Source organism: Aulonocara sp. 'chitande type north' Nkhata Bay, linkage group LG7 (assembly GCF_057382095.1).
Source record: "Aulonocara sp. 'chitande type north' Nkhata Bay isolate Kocher_YH1m ecotype deep benthic linkage group LG7, A_spYH_male_GT1.1, whole genome shotgun sequence".
Classification (NCBI taxonomy): domain Eukaryota; kingdom Metazoa; phylum Chordata; class Actinopteri; order Cichliformes; family Cichlidae; genus Aulonocara; species Aulonocara sp. 'chitande type north' Nkhata Bay.
The window spans coordinates 23,678,437-23,704,036 of record NC_141350.1 but is presented as its reverse complement, the minus strand read 5'-3'; the positions used below and the strand labels follow the sequence as shown (position 1 = coordinate 23,704,036).

The window sequence follows — 25,600 nt, the reverse complement described above, 5'->3', positions numbered from 1 at the left end:
GAATGCTCTTTATTTTATATTAAATTGAAAGCTAGTCCACTTATGAACTTACTTTATTTCACAGTTTTCATTTAAGAAATCATGCTTTACTTGTTCAGTCCTTTGATTGCTCGTTATTAATTAATTACTCATTTAAAGAAAAATCAGGGAATTAAATAACACTATTCAAAATAAAATACATTTAAACATTGTAAAAGTGACCTCACTGTCTGCAAGATTTGTTTCCTCAAACTAAGAAACCTGGAAATTCATGTCCACCATCAAGTCCCCAGTTCATTTATTTATGCCACCTCTGTGTGATTCCCATTGGCTGACAACCTACGTATCTGTGACACAGTGAAAACCAATCCGCCATAACTTTCCATCAGAGGTCCGGGAGGGGAAAACTCATGACAACCAAATGGCATAATGTTACCAAAGTCAGAGGCAGTTCATGAAGTATTCAGCAGGTAACCAGTGTAAGCTGCCATCTGTGACCAGTTCTGTGTTTACCATCACAAAAACAAAACAGCATCACGGGATGGGGAACACCTCGTACTTAACCACATGTTTTATACCTTGTTACAAACAAACAACCGATATCTGGGACACACATAAAAGAATTGCAAATAAATGCAGAGAATTAATTCAAGTCTTATTTAATTTGGCCAATACATAAAGACAAAAAAGACAAAATGGCTAAGTCCCAGTGCAGTACGAGTTTAATAATTAATTGCAACAAATCATAACTGAACATTTAGTATCTTATGAATGTGGGCTTTCCAACACTTTGGTAAAAGCTCATTTTGCTCTTATATTACTTTCTGACTTGGCTTGTCTTTTCTATTTTTGCCCAAATTTCAATCCTACATTTGAATCCCTGCAGCTCATAATGTCTGCATCCTGCAGCATCGTCTCTGTAATTCTGCTGTTCGAGTCTTCTACATAATAACACCTGCTTTCTCGAGACTGGTACTGACGTCACTGACATTTGTTTTGGGGTTCTTTTTCACAGCTTGAAGGATTTGTCTGTCATCAGCTGCAGCTGTTTTCCATGGGAGACCTGCCCTTTGTGTATTTTGTCCACAAGCGTTTTCTTTCCACTCTGCTGTACTTGTTATATCAGTTTCCTGTGTTGTGGTTCTTAATGATTTTGGTTTTTGCATCTTACAGATTAGCTGTTTTTCTGCCACCATTCACTGTTTATGGTCTTCTCTCGCCTCCATTTTCCTTCTACTGGCTCCAGTCAGCTGTCAGTCAGTGGTTAAATTACTGTAGCACAGGGTCTGATCAGCACAGCTAATTGATTGCAGTGAAACGATAAGAGATAAGTGTGAGGACCATTTTATGTAATTTCACCCTCAATTTCTGATTTCATATCCCAAAACACTTTATTAAAGGTTTACACTTTACTGATATCATTTTGCTAGTCGCTTTTTTTGCAAAGAGAGACAAAGTATTTCCCCCTAAAAATATATTATATCCCTCACTGCATAGTTGTTGTTTTTTTGTTAACCACCCTTACTGTTACTACAAAGAGATCTTTATTGCATTACCACATGAGGATCAGCTCATTTTGCAACATGTGGAGTCACACTCACAGCCACAGACGCAGTGTGACGTGTGACTCCACGCTGAGTTACACTCTTCATCAAGCAGGAGCATGCAGGGCCAGACTGGAATTGTTTAAACACTTTTTATGGGTCAACAAAACATTGAACGTTAGCATGCTTTTAACTCTTAAAAACCTTTACATAACCTTAACTACATTTTATTGTCACTATGGAGGTCCTTTAATTTTGACCAAAAAATATTAATAATAACGCAATGTTCATTAAGGTTTATTATTGGAACTAAAGTTTTTTGTTTGTTTGTTTTTGTTTGGGGGTTTTTATCTGTAGCATGTTGCTTCCACTTGCTTCCATAGATCATATTGTGGAGGAGGAACCAATGACCAGATTGGCCAGTGACAAAATAAGTGGTCTCACAGTGACTAGTTACTGGTTGTTGGCCTATGTTCATAACTTCTTAAAGACGCAATGATCTTGAATACAAGGAAATTAAAGGAGAAATGAGAAGGATCTGCAGAAGATACACAGCTATGTGATTATCATGAGTCGTAAAGTTGATGGCTGCTGATCATGGCCAGCCTATAGGTAACCAGACCACAAAACTTCCTCCAAACCATCAACGTGTCTTTTAGACCCCATTCTTACAAGTCTGCTCAAAGATGTCCTGCCATTAATAAATGCTTCAATCTTAATATGATAAACCTGTTTCTAACAATCACTTATTTACCATAGGCATTCAAGCTGGCTGTGGTTAAACCTTTACTTAAAAATTCATCACTAGACCCAGCGGTCTTAGTTAATTATAGGCCAATCTCTAACCTTCCTTTCATATCAAAAATCCTTGAAAGAGTAGTTGTCAAACAGCTAACAGATCATCTGCAGAGGAATGGTTTATTTGAAGAGTTTCAGTCAGGTTTCAGAGTTCATCACAGCACAGAAACAGCTTTAGTGAAGGTTACAAATGATCTTCTTATGGCCTCTGACAGTGGACTCATCTCTGTGCTTATCCTGCTAGACCTCAGTGCAGCGTTCGATACTGTTGAGTATAATATCCTTTTAGAGCAATTAGAGCATACTGTAGGTATTACAGATACTGCACTGCAGTGGGCTGTATCACATCTATCTAATAGACTCCAATTTGTTCATGTAAATGGAGAGTCTTCTTCACACACTAAGGTTAATTTTGGAGTTCCACAGGGTTCAGTGCTAGGACCAATTTTGTTTACATTATACATGCTTCCCATATCATTAGAAGACATAGTATACATTTTTACTGCTATGCAGATGACACCAGCTCTATCTGTCCATGAAGCCAGGTAACACACACCAATTAATTAAACTTCAGGAATGTCTTAAAGACATAAAGACCTGGATGGCCGCTAACCTTCTGCTTCTAAATTCAGATAAAACTGAGGTTATTTTACTCTGCTCTGAAAATCTTAGAAATATGGTATCTAACCAGATTCTTACTGTGGATGGCATTACCTTGGCTTCCAGTAACACTGTGAAGAACCTTGGAGTCATTTTTGACCATGATATGTCCTTAAATGCACATATTAAACAAATATGTAAGACTGCTTTCTTCCATTTGCGCAACATCTCTAAAATTAGAAATATCCTGTCTCAGAGTGATGCTGAAAAACTAGTTCATGCATTTATTACTTCCAGGCTGGACTACTGTAATTCATTATTATCAGGATGTCCAAAAAACTCACTGAAAAGCCTTCAGCTAATCCAAAATGCTGCAGCAAGAGTGCTGACAGGGACTAGAAAGAGAGAGCAGATTTCTCCTGTTTTGGCTTCCCTTCATTGGCTCCCTGTTAAATCCAGAATTGAATTTAAAATCCTGCTCCTCACATACAAGGTCTTAAATAATCAGGCTCCATCTTATCTTAATGACCTTGTAGTACCATATCACCCTACTAGAGCACTTCGCTCTCGCTCTGCAGGCCTACTTGTTGTTCCTAGAGTATTTAAAAGTAGAATGGGAGGCAGAGCCTTCAGTTTTCAGGCCCCTCTTCTGTGGAACCAGCTTCCAGTTTGGATTCAGGAGACAGACACTATCTCTACTTTCAAGATTAGACTTAAAACTTTCCTTTTTGCTAAAGCATATAGTTAGGGCTGGACCAGGTGATCCTGAATCTCACTTCTCACTGTCGCCAAAGTGCTTGCTCATAGGGGATCATTTGATTGTTGGGTTTTTCTCTGTATGTATTATTGTGGGGTCGACCGTACAATATAAAGCGCCTCGAGGCGATTGTTGTTCTGATTTGGCGCTGTATAAATAAAATTGAATTGAATTGAACTGAACTGAACTGAATTCAATTTAGAGGTCTTCCTTTTACTCAGCACACAAATCATCATCATTATCTTTGGATCTGTAGACTGAGCAGCCAACTGTTTCCACCCCCTGAAGCTACTTTGCTATTCCATTGAATAATGTTTATACAGTAGTCATCAAGAACCAGTGTAATCCTCTGCTGTTGCTGTCATAAAGTCATAAAGTGAAAAGAAGTGCTTCTTTTCACTTTATGACTTACCTAACTAGAAAAAGCTGAATCAGTGACATTTACCATAACACATAACACCACAAATCCACTGCGCCCAATCCCCAGAAGGTTAACCCAGACTTATCAGCTCTGTTAATTAGCCTCAGGTGCTAGTTCTTTGTATTCTGTACTTATGTATTTTTTAATGTATTTTTTGTGAAATGTAGATCTACATAACCACTCTGAAAAAATCAACCAGTGGAAAAACTTTTTAAAAGATCAATTTCCTCTAGAAAAAAAATCAAAAACAAAATCTCCCAGTCCTTTAATCACCTTTCTATAATCCTCTGATTTGCAGTAGCCTACATCAGCAGATCAACTGGGGTGACAACTACTGAGTTCTGTGATGATGCACCTGAAATACTGTGGGTGGATTTCACACTAGCCACCAGGGCAACATAGGACATAAACGTGGGTGGTGTTTCCAAGTGCATGATTTTCTTCTCAGAGAATAGAACAACTTTATAGAGAAAAAAGAAAGGGAAAAAAACGAAGGCAACGGTAAACCTATCATCTCCGAGATAACGCCCGAATTTCAGGTTATGCAACCTTAAACCACATATTTCCTCTTAGTCGCTCAAACTTCTCCTACATTCTGACAAGTTAATACTTGGTCTGAAATATTCTGCAAACAGTCAAAGTGAAAATCTTTGAGACCACATTTCAGAAAATGACATTTTATGCCACCTCCGTGTAATATGAAAATAAATGTGAGTATCCAGATGACTGCCTTTATACCTGTTTTTAGTCGTCATGCTTTTAGGTATGAAGCTCAATTCACTTCATGGACGACATACAGTTTAGTTTGATCTCAAGATTCCAATTTAAATATATAATGAATCTCTGATCCATATTACACCTTGGCATACATTTACTGTAGACCTAACTGGACCCATGACGGCAGGTGTTACTCCCTGTAATATAATATTCATTGTTTTCATTCATTTAGTTTGCTGACATAATGGTATTATCTAAATATATCTTAAATAAAAAGCATGACAAAACAATATTTCTGTCTGATTTCTCTCTCGTCGAGGATGTATGTAAATTTCATCGCACCGCTCTGGGAGGTCGAATGGTGGATGTCGCTCAAAACGACGACCTTGAACCAGAAACCTTGCTATCTGCACGCCATGCCCCCTAAATTCAGTCTGTATTTTTTTAAAATAGATTGCAAAAAATAAAAAATACATGTACGATCCAAATACATATCCAGTCAGAGAAAATCCGCGTTTATAAACAGAGGCACATTGCTTTTTTGTCCTTAAGCCAGCCCCTTTCTGCCGGATTAGTAGTAGTGGAGTGTACCAAGTGGCAAACGGGGGGAGGAAGAGGGTACAAATATGCTTATTTCAACTAAATAGGAACGGTGTAAGCATGCGTGGCGTGTAGTGTGACATAGATATGTGATATAAGCTATATAAAGTTAAATATTAAGTAAATAAAGAGTTGCCTACTGACGGTCACGAGTGAGTTGGAGGCGGAGAAACCCCCCCACCCATTCCGCCCCCCTCCTTTCCTTTCTGAGCGGCGCTCTACTGTGTGAGCCAGACAAGTGAAGCGCAGGAGACCGAAGCGCCGCTCTACAAACCGGCTGAGATACAAACTGGTGATAATGTCTTCCCCGTGCATGTGCTCTCACAATTTCATTCCTTGAGACGAGTCATTTCAGAAGATTGCTATTCCGCGAAGGTGAGTACCATCCTCGGCATCTCCAGCAGGGATAAACAGGCTGATGGTAAAGGCAAGGCGTGATACATTGAGAGTATAGGGTGGATTGAGGTACCCTGATGTGGATGACCGATGAATGATGAAACACTCCTCAGCGATGACATGACGGCTGTGAGCGGGAGGGAGGAAATGAATTAACGAGGACAACGCCACATGGCACAAGTGACACCGGTTGGGTTGATAATACATTTTCTTCTATTTTTTAATCTATTGCTTCATCCGCTTTGGTGTGTCATGTTAACCCAACAGGCCGAGCCATGTGCATACAAAAAAAGATACCACAGAATGAGTCATTCTCCTTCTAGACGCACTCATATGTTTAATATTTGTAATAAGTGCTCTGCTATTAAACGATTAATATGAACAGAGGCGAGGCTTGCGCAGCATCGTGGCTCGTTTTTGGACGCCGCGTTGTGCTCACTGCATTATGAAACGATGGCCTTTGCCTCATTCAAACCAGGCTAATCTGGAAGCACTGAAAGAAATCTATTAATCTCTTAATCCTCTGTGTGGTGAAAGGCGGGAGACACGCAGTGCTTCGTGGTCGCAACGCCCCTCGTCGTGCTGGGGATATTTTTTGCGCCTCTGACAGTTTAAATGAAAATGTTCGAGGATGGATTTGAGCTTGATGTGAAGCCTCCCTGAAAGGATGCTCACATTTAGGAGTCAAGGATGCTGCGCACCTTAATCAGCCTTTAGGTGGTCGGCACACCCTTGATTCTCTTCCAGTGCTGCCGGTACTAAGCGTCATTAAATGTTAATGCACCGTGATGAAGCTCTTTTATAGGAGAGAAAAGTGTAATTTGGGAAGCTCATATGCTTTTATATTTGAGGGCTTTCCCCATCAGGTAAAAGGAGGGAATGTTTGGGTTTGTATGCAAATCGCTTTGCCTGTTCAATTATTCAGGGGGCTTGAAACGGGATAGCCTCTGTATCCCAGTGTGTCACTGTCCTAGGCAGCGTGCTCAACCAGCTAAATGCTCCAGGCCCATTTTTTTGGTCCAGAACAAGCACTGAGAATAAAATCCCATTCACTGATTTCGGTGCCCTTTCCAGTCATGTGATATCCATGTGAGGAATAAATCAGCATCCCTCAGATGGAGAAGTAATTCTCTCTACAGTGTAAATTCGAGTAAGATGCTGAGGGATAAGGAGTAAGGTTAAAAAAGTAGTTTATTTCATGTGAAATATATAAATGGAGTCAAACTGAAATCAAATCACCCAAAGGTAAACCAAATAAAGGTTTACCTTTGGGTTTAGTTAGTTTAGTAAGTTCATTTCTGGTCATCTCTTGTCAAAGTTATTTTCGCATTTTAGGAAGGAAATAAGTACCTGAAACTATGTAAAAAATAAAGACAGGTTTTCACTTTCATTGGCTGTTTACCCTTTGCTGTGTTCCTATCTCTCCCCCGCAGATATATGGTGATAATGAGGAAATAAACCTCTACAAACTTTGTCAAAGCCCGCTGGCCGTTGAACCCAGAATACTTTCAAACTTGTGCCGTTGCGCAGAGTTCTTTTCACACGCCGGCTCTGTCCCACCAGCCCTCCAGCCAAGAAGACGTTCCACCCTTTCGCCCTTGTTTGCTTTATCAAATGCCCAAAAACAGCAAGGCCGTCAAGAGAGAGCTTGACGACGATGTCACGGAGTCTGTCAGAGATCTGCTTTCCAACGAGGACGCCTGTGATGATTCCTTCAAGAAGAGCTCGCTGATCGTCAACAACCATGAAGGCGAAGGGAAAGAGTGCGATGTGGAGGAAGGAGGGTCAGATGCCGAGGAGGAGGAACGACCGGCCTGGAACAGCAAGCTCCAGTACATCCTGGCCCAGGTTGGCTTCTCTGTAGGCCTGGGCAACGTCTGGAGATTCCCCTACCTGTGTCAGAAGAATGGGGGGGGTGAGTCTCAGCTAGCATCACACACACATAGTAAGAGCGTATAACTGATGGGTAGCACCATGTTAAGCATGATAACAAAAGGAACAAAGGCCAAGACACAAGGGGACAAAAGGAGTTCCGTGTTTTCCGTGGTAATTAAAAGTGTTCGTAGATCCGGGATGTGATATTCTTGGGTAGAAGCCAAGTCTAGCATCTACATGTGCATGTTTTTACAGAGGATAAAAAATAGTTAAAGAAGATGTGTTTGATTTGGTTGTTTTTTTTGTTCATCCTTGCTGAGAAACCAGAAGTATCACCTTCCACTTTTGTTTCTTTGCAGACACTCCGAATGGGCTTTAAATGGCGTCATGACTTCATGAAATTACCATTTTACAGTGAACGTGTTGTACTCTGTGTTTACCATGTGGGTGCAGAGTCCCGTGATGTGTCCATCAAAACTAGACTCGGCTGTGAGCTTCACCGCAGACAGAATGTTAATGCGACTGCCTTGTTACGTCTGTGATTTCATAGAACATACAAGAGCAAATAACCAAACACAGAACCTCTGACACTGCTTTCAACATACAGGAAATAATTCTAAGAAGAGCGTGATGCTTCGGATTATAGTTTATGATAACCACGTTTCCTACAATGCGGTCTGCTCTACTTGATTGACTCCTCGCAGACAATTGTTGTGTCTCTAGTCTAACGTGTGTATGTGTGTGTGTCCTGATAAGGTGTTGCATGGAGATTATGTAAAGCTACTGAGTGTCTCTGGAAAGCTGATTAAATAAACAGGTTGGCCAGACAGGATAGAAACTCCGTCCAGGTTTATTACTACACTGAAGATCTGAATGATCTGTGTAGACTCGGGGCGAACAACATTTCCCCAAACTAGGAAAAGTAATCCTCATCATGATCATAAATGGCTATTAATATATAAGTTAATAAAAAATCATGTGTTAGGCAAATTACATTAGTTATTAATGTGCTATTATGTGAAAAACACCTCATAATTGCTTGCTTGTTAGGGACTATGATAACTTGTGAGTGCATGTAGAGTTAAAGAGTAATGACGTCCACTCTCTGAGTAGAAAGAAAGCGTTTTGCACAGGTCAAACCCAGGACTTTAACCTGGGAGACTGGGGTTTGTGCCCAACACTATACACAACTCCAGGTTTAAAAAAGAGGGGGAAATGTAAGTTTTCTGCAGTTTATTAAAAGGAAAATTTGAATATTAATTCCTCAAGTCGCTCCCACTTCTGAGTCACAGGTAGGTGGTTTAGGGGGAGGTCAGTAGATGCAGAATCTTTGAGAAATGTGTGGTTGATGAAGACGTGTCACTACAGTGGAGTCTGAAATACTCCACTGTAGTGACACATCTTCAGAAAAAGAGGCCCGGCTCTTTATTGGTATAGAATACCACCTTGAATCATGTTCTTAGAAGTGTGTATATAATTGGCATGAGATAGTGTGCATGTGTGCTCAGGGACGTTCAGAAAAATTACCACCTCTCACAGACTGTCATGCTTTCAGGTCTGTTTTAAACGGCTCTGGTCACCCTGCTGTGTTCCACTGTAATTAGATTAAAATGGGGGCTGAAACCGGTGTGTGTGCGTGCGTGTGTGTGTGTGTTATATTGTTATGTCTGTGAGGACCAGTGAGTGAGTTTTGAACCCACTTGGGAGCAGAAGCTTTAGTAAAGGAAAGGGTCTTTTGCTCATCTTTCTCTTTTAGCTCTGAACATCAAATTTAGAGGACAACATTTTTTCTTTTATGTTCTGCACCAACCAAATGTGTATTATAAAATAGAACAGCTATCACCATCTTGTTTTTTGAGCCAGAACTAATCATAATTTGATTAGTAGGTGGAGTGCTAACTTAGCAGCTAACGCTAGCAAGTTTGGTTAGCAAGGTACATTCAGAGACTATATTTTTATGTATCTGCTAATTAGTGCTAATAAACAAATTACAGATGAAATTCTATCATTTTGTTTAGAAAGGTAAGGTGCCATTTGATTTCTGTGTCTACAGGCTGTTGGTAGAATTAGCTGAGCAGAAATCCAGAGTTGAATTAGCTTAGGTGACGCTAACTGACCATTAGCAAATGAGATGGTACCTACCTGTCACTAAAAACAGACAGCTAACTCATAAAAGCATAAATATAAGCCTCTATTAAATGTAAACAGGTAAGTTCTAAAAACCCTTTGTATAGCAATTCTGTGTGTCTTTATGACTTTTGCAGTCTGTTTTCATTTCTCACCTTCCCTTTGGAAATCATGTACACAATGTTCCAGGAACACTTTCAAGCCCAGTGTTAGGCTTATATATACAAGCAGGGAAAATGCATGTAGTCAGCTTGTGTTTTGCCTTTTAGCTCTAGTAAATCATAAATCAAGTCAAACAGATTTAGTGGTGGATAGATTGTTAGGTATTTCTAGTAGTGTGTAATAATGCAAGTAATCCATATCTCTTGGTACCGAACAGGAAGTGAATTGCTGCGTGCCTGATAACTGGCTAAACCAGATATTTCATTTCACTTACTGCTGGGACTGAGGAGGACTGTGAAACGTTTTTAAAGAAGGAAAAAACAAAAGCTGCACTCTTGTTGGGCTGTTTGCTTTCTCAAAGTGCCATCAAAGTGTCTGAATATCCCAGGGAGACTGTTGAAGTTCTTAAAAGACAATGGAGACCAGAGGGAGGGTTTTGATGTTGTCAAAGCCCAAAATAAACTGCGTATTCTGTAGCAGAATTAGATATTATATTAATAGAAATTACTAAGTATGTTGTACACACACACATGTGTAAAAAGCATAGAAACACACACATATTAATTTCTCGTGTGTGACCACTCCCATTAAGGGAGGACTCAGGAAAGGATGTGAATGAATGTCCTGCCAGATAAAACAATGAGCTCTGTTGCAAAAGAGATGAAACCAGTTTTTAAAATAATAAACCCATTGCGGTGCGGCGCTGTTGTCAATGACTCACAGCAAGCCTCACACTACGCCGACTCACCAGTGTTTACGTTTGATGTGGCTCAGACTTATGATTGGTACCGTGTCACAGAGGGGGCTTTTCTCTTCTTCTTCGTTGCTTTAGTTGCACCCTGGAAATGATGCAATTGATTTTAATATATATCAGTGGTTGAGGGCAGACAGGAAGTTTCATTTCACGTGCGAAAAAGCGAAACAACCCCACAGGAGCACAGTTCCTTTCCGTTTCCTCTCAGGAAAATAAAACGGCTCATTATTTCCAAAATCTAGCTTTGGGTTCTCTTTTTGTCCTGAAGTTGTTGTGCGCTTGGCAGTCTCGGTGCTCACAGGAGATGCGGCATCCTGTATTTTACCGTACCACACTATTACACCAGTTAATGTTGGTTATTCACCCAGAAACCTTAATTCTAGAGAGAAATGCTATATTTGCCACTGTAATTTAGGTAATTTTAGACTTCAGTATCTTTTCTGGTTTCCATAATGATTTGATTGCACTATTGTACGCTCCATAGGGCCCTGTTAGGTAGAAGCCCATCAAGGCAGCACGTGTGTGTAGTCGTTTGGATCTGATTGTGTGTTTAATTTGCTGTTTAGGTGAATGTGTCACCATCAGGGAGATGTTATGTTGTTGTATAGTTAAAGTTTAGAAAACAGCTGTCTGTTGGTGTGATTTTCTAGCCAGAATGGGGCAAAGGGTAAGATTTTAAAAAGCTGATGTTTAAGTGTTGTCACCACATGTTTGTTAACTGCTTTCAGGAACTCAAATGTTAGTGCCTCACTGTTATGTGATTTGACAGTTTACTCTTCTTTTTGCATCCTTCATTTAACCTGCTCTTCATATTGTTTTGATTGGCAGGAGCATATCTGGTGCCCTATCTCATCCTGCTCATATTGATTGGGATTCCGCTGTTCTTCCTGGAGCTTGCGGTGGGACAGCGAATCCGTAGGGGCAGCATCGGTGTGTGGAACTACATCAGCCCTCGGCTGGGGGGGATTGGCTTTGCCAGCTGTGTGGTGAGTGAGACACAGGGGTCCTGTCTGAACATGGTTAAAACATTGTGTATAAACAGTATGGTGGTATATTAGCATACTGTTGGTTATATTGATTCTCACACTGAGCTGTTAAGTCACTGCAGGTAGGGAAAAATATGGAGTGACAATAATTTGAAGAAAAGGAAAATCGTGGGGTGGGGAGTCTTTACTAATTTAGCCTCTATTTTGTGGCTAAATGTTGTGTTTCACACTGTTTATGATTTCAGTTGTGTGTCTGAAGTTGACTTTGTTCTCTCGCCTGTAGGTGTGCTTCTTTGTGGCTCTCTACTACAATGTCATCATCAGCTGGAGTCTCTTCTACTTCTCCCAGTCCTTCCAGCAACCTCTGCCATGGCACGAGTGCCCCCTCGTGAAGAACAAGACCAGTACATGTAAGACGCAATTTAGTAACGGCAGTATTCGGCAGGCTTCTTAAGGTCTTTGTGCCGCTTGGAAATGATCTTCAGTAAATACGTCCATGATGAGCGCTATGTTTTTTGTCCATAGATGTGGTGCCAGAGTGTGAGAAAAGCTCAGCAACCACCTACTACTGGTACCGCGAGGCCCTGGACATCTCTGACAGCATCTCTGAGAGCGGAGGGCTGAATTGGAAGATGACCGTGTGTCTGCTGGTTGCCTGGTCCATGGTTTGCCTTGCCATGATCAAGGGAATCCAGTCTTCTGGGAAGGTACGCATAATTTAAAACAGTTAATTTAAGATAGGGAGAAAAGATACCAGTAGAAAATAAGAGAGAAGAAGAGACAGATGGAACAAAACAGGAAGAAATCAGCACCTGCTAGGACTCTTGCACTGTGGAAAATGGAGAATAGTAAGCGAAACAAAAGGATTGTGCTTGCAGAATGTTTTGGAAAGTCTTTTCACACACAATTAGCTCTCTTCAACAGGCACTGACCGCAGTAATGTGCCTTGACAAATTTTTCTAATGATACAGCCTGAAATATGATTTTCAGAGCCCATGTGATCTTTTGTAGGATTTCTGGCTTAGCTGATTTTAGCTTAGTGTAACAAAGCTGACAGCAGCGTGACCAGCATCCGGAAGGATTAGCCCCTGGATAAAGGTTGTCATTTGCTTGTTCCTCGCTTTCTTTTAACAGGTGATCGTTATCATTCCACACTTTCACTATCATATGACAAGTATTAGCTGGTGTACTCTTGGGGTCAGAGTCAAGCTTCTGCTAACTGTGCTGTACAAATAGTCCCAAAACGAGCTTTGATGTTGTGCGAGTTATAAACTGGGTGTAGGGTCAAAATTAATACGGTAGATGTGAACGATATTTTTTTATGTAGTGGAGTAAGGCCTTTTAGTGAAGGCCTATTAAGTTGACTCAACCTCAGACTTTCTTATCACGCTCTGCAGTCTTATTGGGCTTTTGAGCCTCTTTTAGGTCATTGTTTTTGGTTTTACAGCACTTTTATTAAGTGCTGCAATCTCACCTTCATTCACCAACATCTGCAGGCAGCAAAAAGACTTTGGCAAACCCAGCGGCTCATTTAGAGTATTCTGATTACAGTCTTACTGTATCTTATTAGACTATAAGTGATGGGATCTAGCAAGCAATTTTTAATTAAAGATGAGTTCATTTAAAATATAATGAAATCAGATAAAGATAAGGACTACAAACAAACTCAGGTATGAAAATATTGGTAAATTGCTGGTTTGTGTGTGAAACATTCGTGCTTGCAGTTTGCGCTCACATTTGTGCTTACACACTGTTAGCAAATGAGAGCCATTGTTCTCAGGTCCCCCCAAGTCTTATCCCAGCGAGTAGCAGCAGTCTACTGCATGCTTGGCTTTGCATTCCCCCCAGCAGAGACGCACAAAACAAGATGGATGCCGTGTCCAGCAGAAGTCCTTTAATCTTGGACCGCTGTCGGCGGTGATTTGCAACGCTGGTCTCTTTTCTGCTGTCTGCCACACCCTGCTGCCTGGCAAGAATTCTCACCTATAAATACAATCAGTGTTTCACTAGTGCTGCGTCATCGGAGGGGATTTATGCATTAGCACAAAACAGTCAGACCCTTATACTGTTATCAATGAAATAAAATAAATTACAGAAAGAAACACATAAATACTCATTTTTGGAGGTAATCAGGGCCACCCAAGCTGTCAGTTAGTTGTACAGTTTGAGCCAGATGGCTGTCCTACAACCACCAGCTGGGTCTGAAAGGCCCTTTTTAGTTGTCCAGCAGAGAGACTGTGCACAAACTTTCCCTCCGAGGAGCCAGCTAAGTGTCTTAGAAGTTTAATCAGCGGCACATGATACAAAAGAATATTAATGCCCTCTCTGCTAATGTTCACACAAAAGACTTGTCCGAGGAATATCCCTGCCACAATCTGCGTCTCTGCCCCATTTGTGTGTGTGTGTGTGTGTGTGTGTGTGTGTGTGTGTGTGTGTGTGTGTGTGTGTGTGGGTGGGCATGAAAGGGATCTAAACCTTTGGTTACCATGGTTATACACACTCTTTTGGCTTGACTTGATTGTCAAGAGCGTGGTGAAAAAAAGAGATGATAAAAGATAGACTTGAACTGATAAAATAACAGAACTTTGAAAGCTTTTGTTTTCTTATACTTTTATGGCAACTTATGTGTCACGTTTTAAATGTTAAATGTTAAGATTACTGATAAATCTTGTTTAAAAAAATTACTTTATTACTTTACAGTCAGGCTTTCTTGTAATGACGTCAGAGAAATTTATCAGTTCATGTAGAGAACAGTGAAGTTCCCAGAACTTAACCGTTGCAAGAAGAACCTTCTATCTGTAACAATACATGAGCCTTCAGAGAAAAACACCCCTTTTCAAAGACCATAAGACTGAGGTTACAAAGGAGCAGCCTGCTTGGCTTTGTGACGACCAAGGCTGCATTTCAGTTCAGCAAAGTGCTAAAAAGAGTTACAGCTGAAAAAGAGGAGAAACCAACTGAAGAAATGAACTCAGCTTATCACATTGACTTTATGTAAGGGTTCTTCACTTGAGAAACATTTAACTCAATAAATGTATAAATATATTTGATTATATATGTTGCTTTAAATTCTATTTGGGTTCTCCTGAAATTTGAAACGTATCATATCACAAAAAAAAACAACTTTGTGTCCGTGCTTTAAAAATGAAGGAAGGTAAACATTTGTGGTCTTTACATATTCTACAGGGACGTCCTGTATATATAATAAATATACTACTCAAAAAATAAATAGAGAGTTAAATAAACAAGAAGTTCATATTTTGTGAAATACATTTTCAATCTTAGTTTTAAATCCATCTCTCAGTACATTATCTTAATCTCTTAGAAAACCCAAACATCTTCTGTGGGTAGTTTTCCATTTCTTTTCACTGGTTTTTTTCAGTGGCAGAACACATTCCACCCCCTACCCCACCCACTCCCACCCCCACCTCCAATATATGCATGACATTATCATCAGTGTCACCATGGTGCAATTGACTGAAGTTGACCGAGCAATCGTGGCACGCACTGTTGCTACAGTCCTGCGTGTCCATGAGAGCACCATCTCTGATCTGATCGTTCATGGTAAAAATGTGAGTCGACAGAGACACCGAGATGAGGTCCTCCAACCTGTACTTTTGCACTTCTCGTGGCAGTGTCTGTCCCTCTGGCAGTTTCAGCCTCCACACTGCCAGAGCACCACAGGCCTTTCTGAATCAAGAGCATATCCAGACTTCCTTGACCAGTGTTTTTGTCCCAATATGTCTCCAACTGAGCATGCGTGGGACGTGCTGGGTCGATGTGTTTATTAGTGAAATCCACAACCAATGACCGTTGCGTAGCGGCAGGCTGATCCAGGAATGGTCAGCAATTCTTCAACAACAGATGCAGTCCGTGTGCAGATGGGCAACAGCTTGCATCTGCAGAGGAGGCTATACCTCGTACTAAATGATTGGCTATAAAATCTATTTAAAACGCAAAACTTGCTTCTTGTTTGTTTTTTGTTTTTTTACTATTTTAAAATTAAAGCTTGAGGAGAAATTCATTAAATGCCAGAGACCTTGATTAAAGAGGACCTACCATGCTGTTCCATATTTTTATCTTATATATATACACCGCTACAGTCATGAAACGTCATGGTAAAAATGGCCAATATTTTAAATAAGGAGATCGGTTTATCTGTAATTCCCGTGAAACCTTCCAGACTTCTCTGGTGCCCATTTCTGGGAAGTTTCTTCTGTCGTCGGCTGTTTATGATGTCAGGCAGAAGACAGCCAATCAGAAGAAAGTTAGCTGGAAGGCAGGCTGGCTATAAAGGGGAAGGACCTAGATAGTAATGTCTCTGAATCACTGACTGTGCTCATGACTCAATCCCAAACTATCTCCCGGTGTCTGCACCCACACCCTACAGGATCTGTAAACTATCTGGCTCAGGGTTTCATCCCGTTTATAGTCTTTAAGCGCCAACTTGTCTATCCGGTTAATGATATGTAGGTTTGAGGGGGAAGGGGCACTTAAGCCCACCCACAAATTAGTGTGATGTGATGCCACGATCACATAAAATAATAAATGTTCAGACTACATCCCTCAGCTGCAAACTGAAATTCTTCACGAGATGTTTGGTCCCTGCTTTGAATGCTTGAATAAATTCGATTTTAAAGAAAGTACAGCAATAGAAGAAAAACATGTTTTTACTTATTATCAGCTCTCAGCAGATCTTCACTCTCTTTTCTGAACAGTTTGATGTTCCTGTCAAATGACCACGATCAGCACCGCATAGAAAGTCAGGCAGTGAGATCACGCTGCATTTGTTTACTCATTTTAATTTGTTTGACAGTTTTTCCAAAGATACGTGCCCTGTGTGATGTGGAAAACACTTGCGTTTGCTTGCAGGTGATGTACTTCAGCTCCCTCTTCCCGTACGTTGTGCTGGTTTGCTTCCTGGTTCGGTCGCTCCTCCTGAAGGGCTCCATGGATGGGATCCGTCACATGTTCACACCCAAGGTAAAGATCCTCTCAAGTGTAGGATTACCTTTTTGTTATTATGATGTTTGGACTTGATGATGCTGTATAATTAAAGTATCATATATTTAAAAATACATCATTTCGAGCTAATTTTCCCTTTAATACTACACTTCAGAATGAAAGCATTTTACTTTATACTACAAAATCACCTTTTCACACATCACAAATGTTCTTATTGACAACATTAGCTTCTTCACTAACACAATGGTGTTTAAATATTAAATGCTCCTTATTTGTGTTCCTTGACTTCAGTAGTCGTTTGACTTCTGACAGCAAACAGAAAAAGAAGTAGAAAAGAAGTTTGAAACGCAGTGTTTGGAGCAGTATGTAGTACATTTTTTTCACATGAATATGACAGAAAATAAGGAAAAATATAATAGGTCTCCTTTAATGGATCGTATGATAGAACCATATAATACTGAACAGGACTGTAGAGGATTGTTCGCATCATGAGTACTTTCATACTTTAATCAATTTAGATGATAGTACTGGCTTTATACTTAGACATGAGTTGAATAGTGCTCAGGTCAGAATGCCCTTATTTCTGCTTCTGTTTATTCACTGTTGAAATCGCTGTTGAATTAAACTGTGTCTGAACTCAAAAAGAACTCCGCACTGTGATAGGCTGGCTCCTCAGCAGCAACTGGCCAATGGCATGTCAGGCTGCAGATGAATGTCACCATGGAAACAGGAGTTACTGAGTTTTTACGTAACCATCCAAGTGCAGACACTGGCAGCAGTGCATGTCTGTGTTGCATGTCTTCTCGCCTCGTCGCTGACACTTGCGTTCTGCCACCATCTTTCATGTACCTGATACGTGTGCTCATGAATAAATATGTAAAAGGAATATTATGCAATTAATAAAACAAACACTGTTGGCTGTCAGCGAGAAGCTGTTGCGTTTGAATCGGCTGGCTTTCTGTGCAGAGACTGTGTCGTTATGGTTACATAGGTTCTCTCCAGGTGCAAATAGGGCTGAACGATATATCGCATTTGCGATAATATCGCGACATGATCAAGTGCAATTTTCTAACCGCAAAGGCTGCGATTATACTCTGGACATGTCCAAATTCATGGGCTGCATCCTCCTGAGGCCGCATTTGTAGACCGATTACGTCACAGCGACGTGCCGAAGGCTGTCCAAATTACTACCATATCCCAGAATTCATAGCGCGGCCCAGCCAAACTCCAGTTTCCAGCAATGGCGGCCGCTACTAAGTTTTAAAATTACTCATACTAATCTTTCTGGGTCACAAAATAAACTTTTAACATATTTTCAGGCGAGAAAGTAGTTGTGTAAACATCAAATATCTGCTCGGTTTATCAAGATATCCCATATTTGTAAAAGTGCTTCGACGTTTTCAGAGGCGTCTGCTACCCACCAGCTGGATAGCTAGCCGGGAGCTCGAGGGTTACTGATGCGGCCGAGAACGGCACAACTCCCGGCACATCATTTTCAGATCACCGCGGAGTTTCGCTGCTCGGGTTAAACGTAATATATAAGTCACTTAGACAACCTAAAAATGTTATTGTTGGGCTTTTTTCAGTGTTTTGTTTGTTCGTGAGTAAATCGGTTTGGCTGAGATTAAAGTTATTAGATTAGATAAAATAAAACTTTATTAATCCCCCGGGTGGGTTCCTCCTTGGTTTTCACACAGCTGACTAAACGTCAAACAGAAAACTTATTAAACAGAAGTATGAGACAGTCGAGAATTTACACCAGTGTCTGGTTATATTTTAGATAGCAAGAAGCAGACGGCCGAGTTTATTAAACTCCACCGAGACAGCGGTGACGCAGATCAGAAGGCTAGACCGTCCAATTTCACGCCTTTAAACTTTAAAGGCGTGTTTGTGTGTGTGTTTATACAATTGCTATTATGTTTGCACTTTATGTGTAATGTTACTGACTGCAGAGATCAGTAAGATGTGTGTATTTTTTATTTATTCGTTTTATTTATTTAATATTATTTTTTAATTGAATGACTGTCTAGTAGTTCACAGATGTCGAAAAACTGAGTGTGGTAAAGCCACTGATTTTTTTTATGTATATTTCTGCAATCTGCACATTGTACTGACTTTCATTTTAATGTTTACACCAGGGTTCCTTGTCAGCACTTTATGCTCAGATGTTTGTAAGCTAAAAATAAACTATTGTGTATGTTCAAATATACTGTTGTGATTGAAGAAGTTAAATAAAAATGTCAGTCATCAATTCATGCATCACCTCATGTCATCATAACAGAGGTCTGTCTTCCAGGAAAGAACAGTTTAAAATTAATGTAATATAGTATTGGCCATACTATATGATGTATTGCTTGTCTTTGTTTAATAATACAGAAGACAAAGACCTTAAAAAATAATCGCATATCGCATCGCAATCGCAATATTGGGGCAAAAAATCGCAATTAGATTATTTTCCATAATCGTTCAGCCCTAGGTGCAAAGAGGTGCATGTTTGGTTAATTGGTTATTCCAAATTGGCTGCAGCTGTTGATGTGAATGGTTAGCCCTTCAATAGACCGACAACCTCTCCAAGGATTACCTGGTCTCAGCTGAGATGGTCTCCAGCCTATCAGCAGAGTTGAAAACTTTAAAACATAACTTATGGTAGATGACAGTGATGTGGTGTTTTATGACACTCATCAGTCTGTTCTCCTCCCAGAAAAATTGCCAAAATGACTGAACATTTCTTTCACCAATATATATTATTTCCACAAGAAAGCAGTACAATCAGGTTTTTACAGAAATCACAAATATATGACTAAGAACTACATTAATCTTTCATTTACTTTGACAACATGTCAGCTATCATTGCCAGTTATTGCAAATGCTTGATTGAAGCTTCATCATTTGGTATATTTTGTGACGTTACATTGGGGATGTCATTGCACATCCATTTATATTGTAATAGGTGTTTAGAGCTAAGACTTAATTCAAATCTGTTCGTTTTCAGCTGGAGATCATGCTGGAGGCCAAGGTCTGGCGTGAGGCAGCCACGCAGGTCTTTTTCGCGCTGGGTCTCGGGTTCGGTGGCGTCATTGCCTTCTCCAGCTACAACAAGCGCGACAACAACTGCCACTTTGATGCCGTCTTGGTGTCTTTTATCAATTTCTTCACTTCTGTGCTGGCCACCCTGGTGGTGTTTGCCGTGTTGGGCTTCAAAGCCAATATCATGAACAGCAAATGTGTTGCAATGTGAGTATAAGACTCTAACACCAACAGCAATGAGTCCATTGGTCCACTTGTTTCAGACAATACTTTTTCATACTTCAGTCTTTGAATGTGGTATTTCTGAAGATTGTTCAAGGATGATTGATGTTTAGCTTTTTGACCACCGTTTAAATCTCTTGAGAATTTAACAATCAGCAACTTTTTTCTTTTTTTTTTAGGAACACCAACAAGATTTTAACATTGTTGGGGAGCGGCATCCTTGAGCAAAACCTTATTCCCCACCCCATGAACCTTACTCAGGTTAATCAAGTCAGTGGTGAGGACTACCATAAGATGATAGATCACATCAAAGGGGTTAAGCAGGATAAGTTCGAGTCACTGGGACTGGAAGCCTGCAGCATCGAAGACGAGCTGAATAAGGTACATGGGGATAAAAGTTGTAAATGACTCCGTATTCAAGTCATTCCACGTGGCCGTATGTTATTTTAAAAGTCTATAACATTTTATTGAAGATGTTTTTTTTCTTTCTTGTCAAGTGTTACCCACTTTGTGAGTGTTCAGAAAGATGGGTTTATTTGAAATTACATAAGTAAATAATTTAAGCTAACGGCTGCAAACAGAGCAAGTGGTATTCTTCCCAAGCCAACCTCAAACTTGCCTTTACCCACACCTTATCAGGTATAGACTATTAGCAGTTAAACCAAGACAACATCCAAAGACTCGAGAATTGACAAGGCAAGGAGGGTAAGGGTTGCAGAAGACAAAGAGTTAGACGTCTTTTACATATGTGGAATATGTGTAAAGACTGGAAAAAGGGATTGAAATAGGGAATGACCGAAGTACTTCTGGTAAGTATACTTGAACTCCAGAATTCATAAAAGTGGCAACACTTTGGGAAAGTTATCTTGCTGAAAACATTGGTATTATTTTTTTCACCATGGACCTTATACCTACAGTATTCCAAAACCTAATGGAAAAGCCCCCTTAGATTTTTGTTGGACCTCGTGGAAACCAGGATTGTGCTAACTTTTGGATCACCTACTGTAAAAGAAAAGCACATATTTCTGGCAACTCTGGTCAGGTTGGCAGTCTGTTTAGTCTTCATTAAAGACAACAAAAAGAACAAATTCAAAGCAACGAGGCCTCTAAAAGTAGCTAGTGCTACACTAGCTAGCTAGGACTTTGGTGCTGTGTTTTAACCTTTCCTTCTTTTCTCCCTGACAGGCAGTACAAGGCACAGGCTTGGCTTTCATTGCCTTTACAGAGGCCATGACCCACTTCCCAGCCTCACCCTTCTGGTCCGTCATGTTCTTCCTAATGCTGGTTAACCTCGGCCTCGGCAGCATGTTTGGCACCATTGAGGGTATCCTCACCCCGCTGATAGACACATTCAAAGTCCGAAAGGAGTTTCTTACAGGTTAGAAAGATCACATGACCTGTGTTTTATCCTAATGACCATATTTAAATCAGTCCAGCTCTGTAAAAGGAAATGTTTAGACATGCTGTGTATGAAGGATAAATGGAGGCAGTAATTCAGTCTTGCAAAAGTGGATGGAAGACGATTGCAGAAGACCCGTGCAGACTTGTTTTACTCAGACGTACATCTTGTAGGAAGCAGACTGTGGCTGACTATAGCTTTGAGTTACAACTGTCCCAAATAAACCATTGCCATTAAAAACACATTGATTTTATAATGCTTTATGTTTTCTTTCTACGAGAGAAGAGCTGCTATTTAAAGCTAAATGAGTTTGACTTTACCCAAAACCAAGCTACACCCTCAAAAATATAGTTTCAGAGAGATAAGTAATAATGTAAAAACACAAATTCGATTAATAACACATGGTGGCAAAGTGGCTGTCACACTCTCAGTGAAAAGATGTAGGTTGCTGAGCCGGTCTTTTTGAGTCAGATAGCTTAGAATGGATCCCGTTCCACTTATATATACTCCACTCCAAACTCTTCTTGTAAACTGGGGAATGATGACAGTATTGAGTTTAAGCTCCATCACACATGTAATATTTATGGAGTTTTCATTTGAGACCTTTAATGTATGTCAGTATGCACAGTGACGAACTACCTGCGATCTCTCCTGCAGTGGGATGTTGCGTGTTGGCCTTCTCCATCGGTCTCCTCTTTGTTCAGCGCTCAGGGAACTACTTTGTGACCATGTTTGATGACTACTCGGCTACTTTGCCTCTGCTCATAGTGGTCATACTGGAAAACGTGGCGATCGCCTGGTTCTATGGGATCGATAAGTAAGTTCACAATATACATCATCTCCATGTTTCCTTAATATTTACTCACTTACTGCTTATGCAGAAAAAAGCTTTTTAATGGCTCTTTAAGCCATTCATTTATAGTTTTTTCTTAATGTATTTTTTTCTGCCTAAGGCAAATGGCTGTAACAAAGACTACCTACCTACAGGGCTACAGACTGTACTTGTTCCTTACATAACTTCCACATTGTCTATTTTTGTGACACTTTTTTGTTTTAAACATAATTGTTTGAATGCAACTTTAATGGCAAAAATAAGAACCACATATATAAAGCCATCCGGTGTATAAAGCGAAAACAGGAAACTATTGTGAATTCTTCATCTGATCTCACCTCCCGCTGCTTTGCTCTGTTTTCAGATTCTTTGAAGACTTGAAGGACATGCTGGGCTTTACGCCGTACCGTTTCTACTATTACATGTGGAAGTACATCACACCCATCCTGCTAATGGTCCTCCTGTGCTCCAGCTTCATTCAGCTGATAATGACGCCGCCCAGCTATAGTGCCTGGATCCAGGAAGAGGTGAGTTAATGTCTCCGGCTGGGCTTCTGAAATCAGGGATCAATGTGGGTGGAAGTTTTCCTAAATAGTAAACCTGGAACGAGTAAAAAGCAAATTCAAGAGTTCAAAGAAATGGCAAGAAAGTAGAAAACGAGCCAGGCTTTTTGGCTGATAAACAGAGGTTTAGATATCCTTTAATCTGAGGAAAATCAACAGGATACATGTCTGCCACATAGACCTTCAAGCACCAGTGCTATTAGCTTGAAACCGCTATAAAGTGGAGCACAGGTCATACTAGACAAAGTGCATCCACAAGTATTATTGCTTTAGTTAGAAAAATAGCCTTCTATTAAAAATTATGTTAATAGAGTATTGATTGTCTAAAAAAGTATATATTCTACCAATCTAGTATCACATTACTTACATTACTTCTTCTGCTAACTTCTTTCACTATAACTCGTTGCTTTTCTTGTGTTTGCCCTCCAGGCCATAGAGAAAACCTTGCGCTTCCCTCCGTGGGGCATTGTGGTCTGCATCTCTCTGGTGGTGATGGCCATCCTGCCCGTGCCCGTGGTCTTTGGCCTACGCTACTTCAACATCATCAGTGAGAACACGAGTGGCCTTTCCACTGTTTCTTACAAGAAAGGCCGCATCATCAAGGAGACCGCCCGGCCAGAGGAAGACGACGACGCTAGCCTTATTCATGGAAAGTCTCCCAGCGAGGCTCCCTCGCCGATGCCTGGCAACAGCATCTACCGCAAGCAGAGCGGCAGCGGCGGCACTGATGTGGACACCGCACCTAATGGCCGTTATGGTATCGGTTACCTGATGGCTGACATGCCAGATATGCCTGAGTCAGACTTATAGACTGACAGTGATAGTATGCCCTTCCGCAGCCATAACGGGGGGCCACTTCTCCCCCCTCAACTCTCTGCGTGCGTTTAGTTAGCTGTATTGTCGCTGTACATTTCTCTTGTACCGTATTTTCTTTGTATATATTGTAACTGCTCTCTTATTTGTTGTCTCTGAACCTTATCTGCCAGTTTCAGAGTTTTGAACTAAGTCTAATTCTGTACTAAAAGAACCTAAAAAAATCTCCATGGGGAAAACGTTAGTCTGAGGCCAGGCTCATTTCATGTCTGTGAAACTGCACTAGTACAACTGTATCCCTTAAAAGAAGGTCTAGGAATAAACACCATCCTTGTCGAATCCTTCACCGATTTGCTTGTGTGCTTCCCAAACTCATCTCCATTTCCCTCCAGTCTTTGCTCCCTTTCTTTTTGGAGAGCCAAAGAGGCCTGCTTGAATACGAATCTCCAAGAGTCAGCCAGTTCAGGTGAGAGATGTAAGAGGTGGTCAGAAAGTACCAAGCTTAGCTGCAGTGTCAATGATGAAGTAATGTCGCGAGATTAGTTTTTCTTGGCACGAGTTTGGGTCGAAAGGATGGCCTTTGAAAGCCACTCCCTTGATTGTCTACAAGAAAAGTGTGCCTAAGTTATTTATATTTGTTTATAGAATACACGATGGCCGTTGTATATTTAAAGTATTCTGTAAATATAATATAAATATTTTAAATATATTTATCTTGTTAGTTTGGATATCAAAACAGTGTTTTTAAGGTTCAGAAGTACTCTAATTCTTTAACCCATCTTTGTTTTTTTACTCTGTAAATATTTTCTTTTCCATCAAAAAGCTTCAATTTTAATGTCTTTTCCCTCTGATTAAAGCTTAAACATAACCACACACTAGAAATCAGTTTGTTGCTTTTATTCTTGCAGTGCAATTTGAGATTATTCCCAGTATGTACAGTATCCCACTACTCAGAAAAACACATTGTTCAATGTACAACATGCGACTGGAAAATGAGAAAAAAGTGCAAATTAACACCAAATCATTCAAATTTTCTCTACATTTCCTTCTTATAAAAAATACATTTTTCTCATCTTCTGTCTTTTTGTGAACATACTCCGTAAAGCGACACAACAAAGAGCCATCACAGTACATAAAACTGTAGTTACTTGTGTTTGGCACAATCACATTCACTTTAAACAACAGGAAATATAAATTTGAGAAAAGCAGGCAGCATTATGAGATGTTCATTTCCTGTTTACTGATGTGGCGTGATGGAGCTCAATGGTAAACATATAAAATAAATAGTCAAATGTACACTTTGAGGGCTTTTTTTCCTTCCTTTGGCTTTCTAGTTATCTATCAGGAGCAGGTTTAGTACATATGCTCTGAAAACACAAATGAAACCTTTTGTGTCCCTTCTGACAAAGTAATTAAAGGTTCTCTTCATCTGATAAAAAGTGGTGCAAATGTGCATCATCAAGAACATCGAGAAACATTTGTTGAATTAGATTCTTTTGACCAGTTCATTACAAAGTCGTCCCCTTATTAGTGCTCTTCCAGGGTCAGTGTGCTGGAAAGTTTGAATGGCTATTAGAAACTGAGGTAACGCGCCCCTTTCAGCGTGCACTGCCGAGATACTCCTGCAGTGGGAAGTTGATCCCTTTTCAACAAACATTCTGCAAAAAAAAAAAAAAAAAAAGGATTAACACAATAATCAAAACAGTTCAAAGAAAGTCTTTGAATCCTTTAAAGTGTTTCGTATTTTTGGATGACCTAAAGCATCATTAGAGATTCCAGTTAAGCCATCTGTACATCTGGTTTTTTCTTGCTTATCCAACTCTGACTGAAGGCTGTCCCAGCTGTGACAGGGCGAGAGGCGGGGCTACACCCCGGACATCTCGACAATCTGTCACAGTCTAACAGATGGACAATCATTTACACCTAGAGCCAATTCAGAAGTTTAACCTAGCATGCATGTCGCTGGGCTGTGTGAGAACACACTCAAACACCACACAGGCAAGTGGATCTGGAGCCTACACCTTGTTGCTATGAGGCCATGGTGCTAACCACCATGCTGTCCC

The 25,600-nt window shown here is 40.3% G+C and overlaps 2 protein-coding genes across 4 annotated transcripts in view; one reads left to right on the top strand and one right to left on the bottom strand.

The window, feature by feature from the left end:
- The first annotated feature begins 5,636 nt into the window (after positions 1–5,636).
- slc6a15 (solute carrier family 6 member 15) lies at positions 5,637–24,835 on the top strand. The gene is made up of 12 exons (XM_086299532.1): positions 5,637–5,791; positions 7,246–7,727; positions 11,559–11,716; positions 12,000–12,126; positions 12,242–12,423; positions 16,589–16,699; positions 19,674–19,915; positions 20,110–20,311; positions 21,116–21,308; positions 21,987–22,146; positions 22,526–22,688; positions 23,154–24,835. The coding sequence occupies exons 2-12, from the start codon at positions 7,427–7,429 to the stop codon at positions 23,532–23,534; spliced, it is 2,220 nt and encodes a 739-aa protein (XP_086155658.1). The 5' UTR covers positions 5,637–5,791; positions 7,246–7,426; the 3' UTR covers positions 23,535–24,835.
- Positions 24,425–25,600, bottom strand: part of lrrk2 (leucine-rich repeat kinase 2) — a 32,347-nt gene continuing 31,171 nt past the window's right edge. For all 3 annotated transcript variants that reach the window (XM_086299531.1, XM_086299529.1, XM_086299530.1), the window contains exon 52: positions 24,425–25,195. The gene's annotated coding sequence lies outside the window, so the exon portion shown is untranslated. The remainder of the gene's footprint in view (positions 25,196–25,600) is intronic.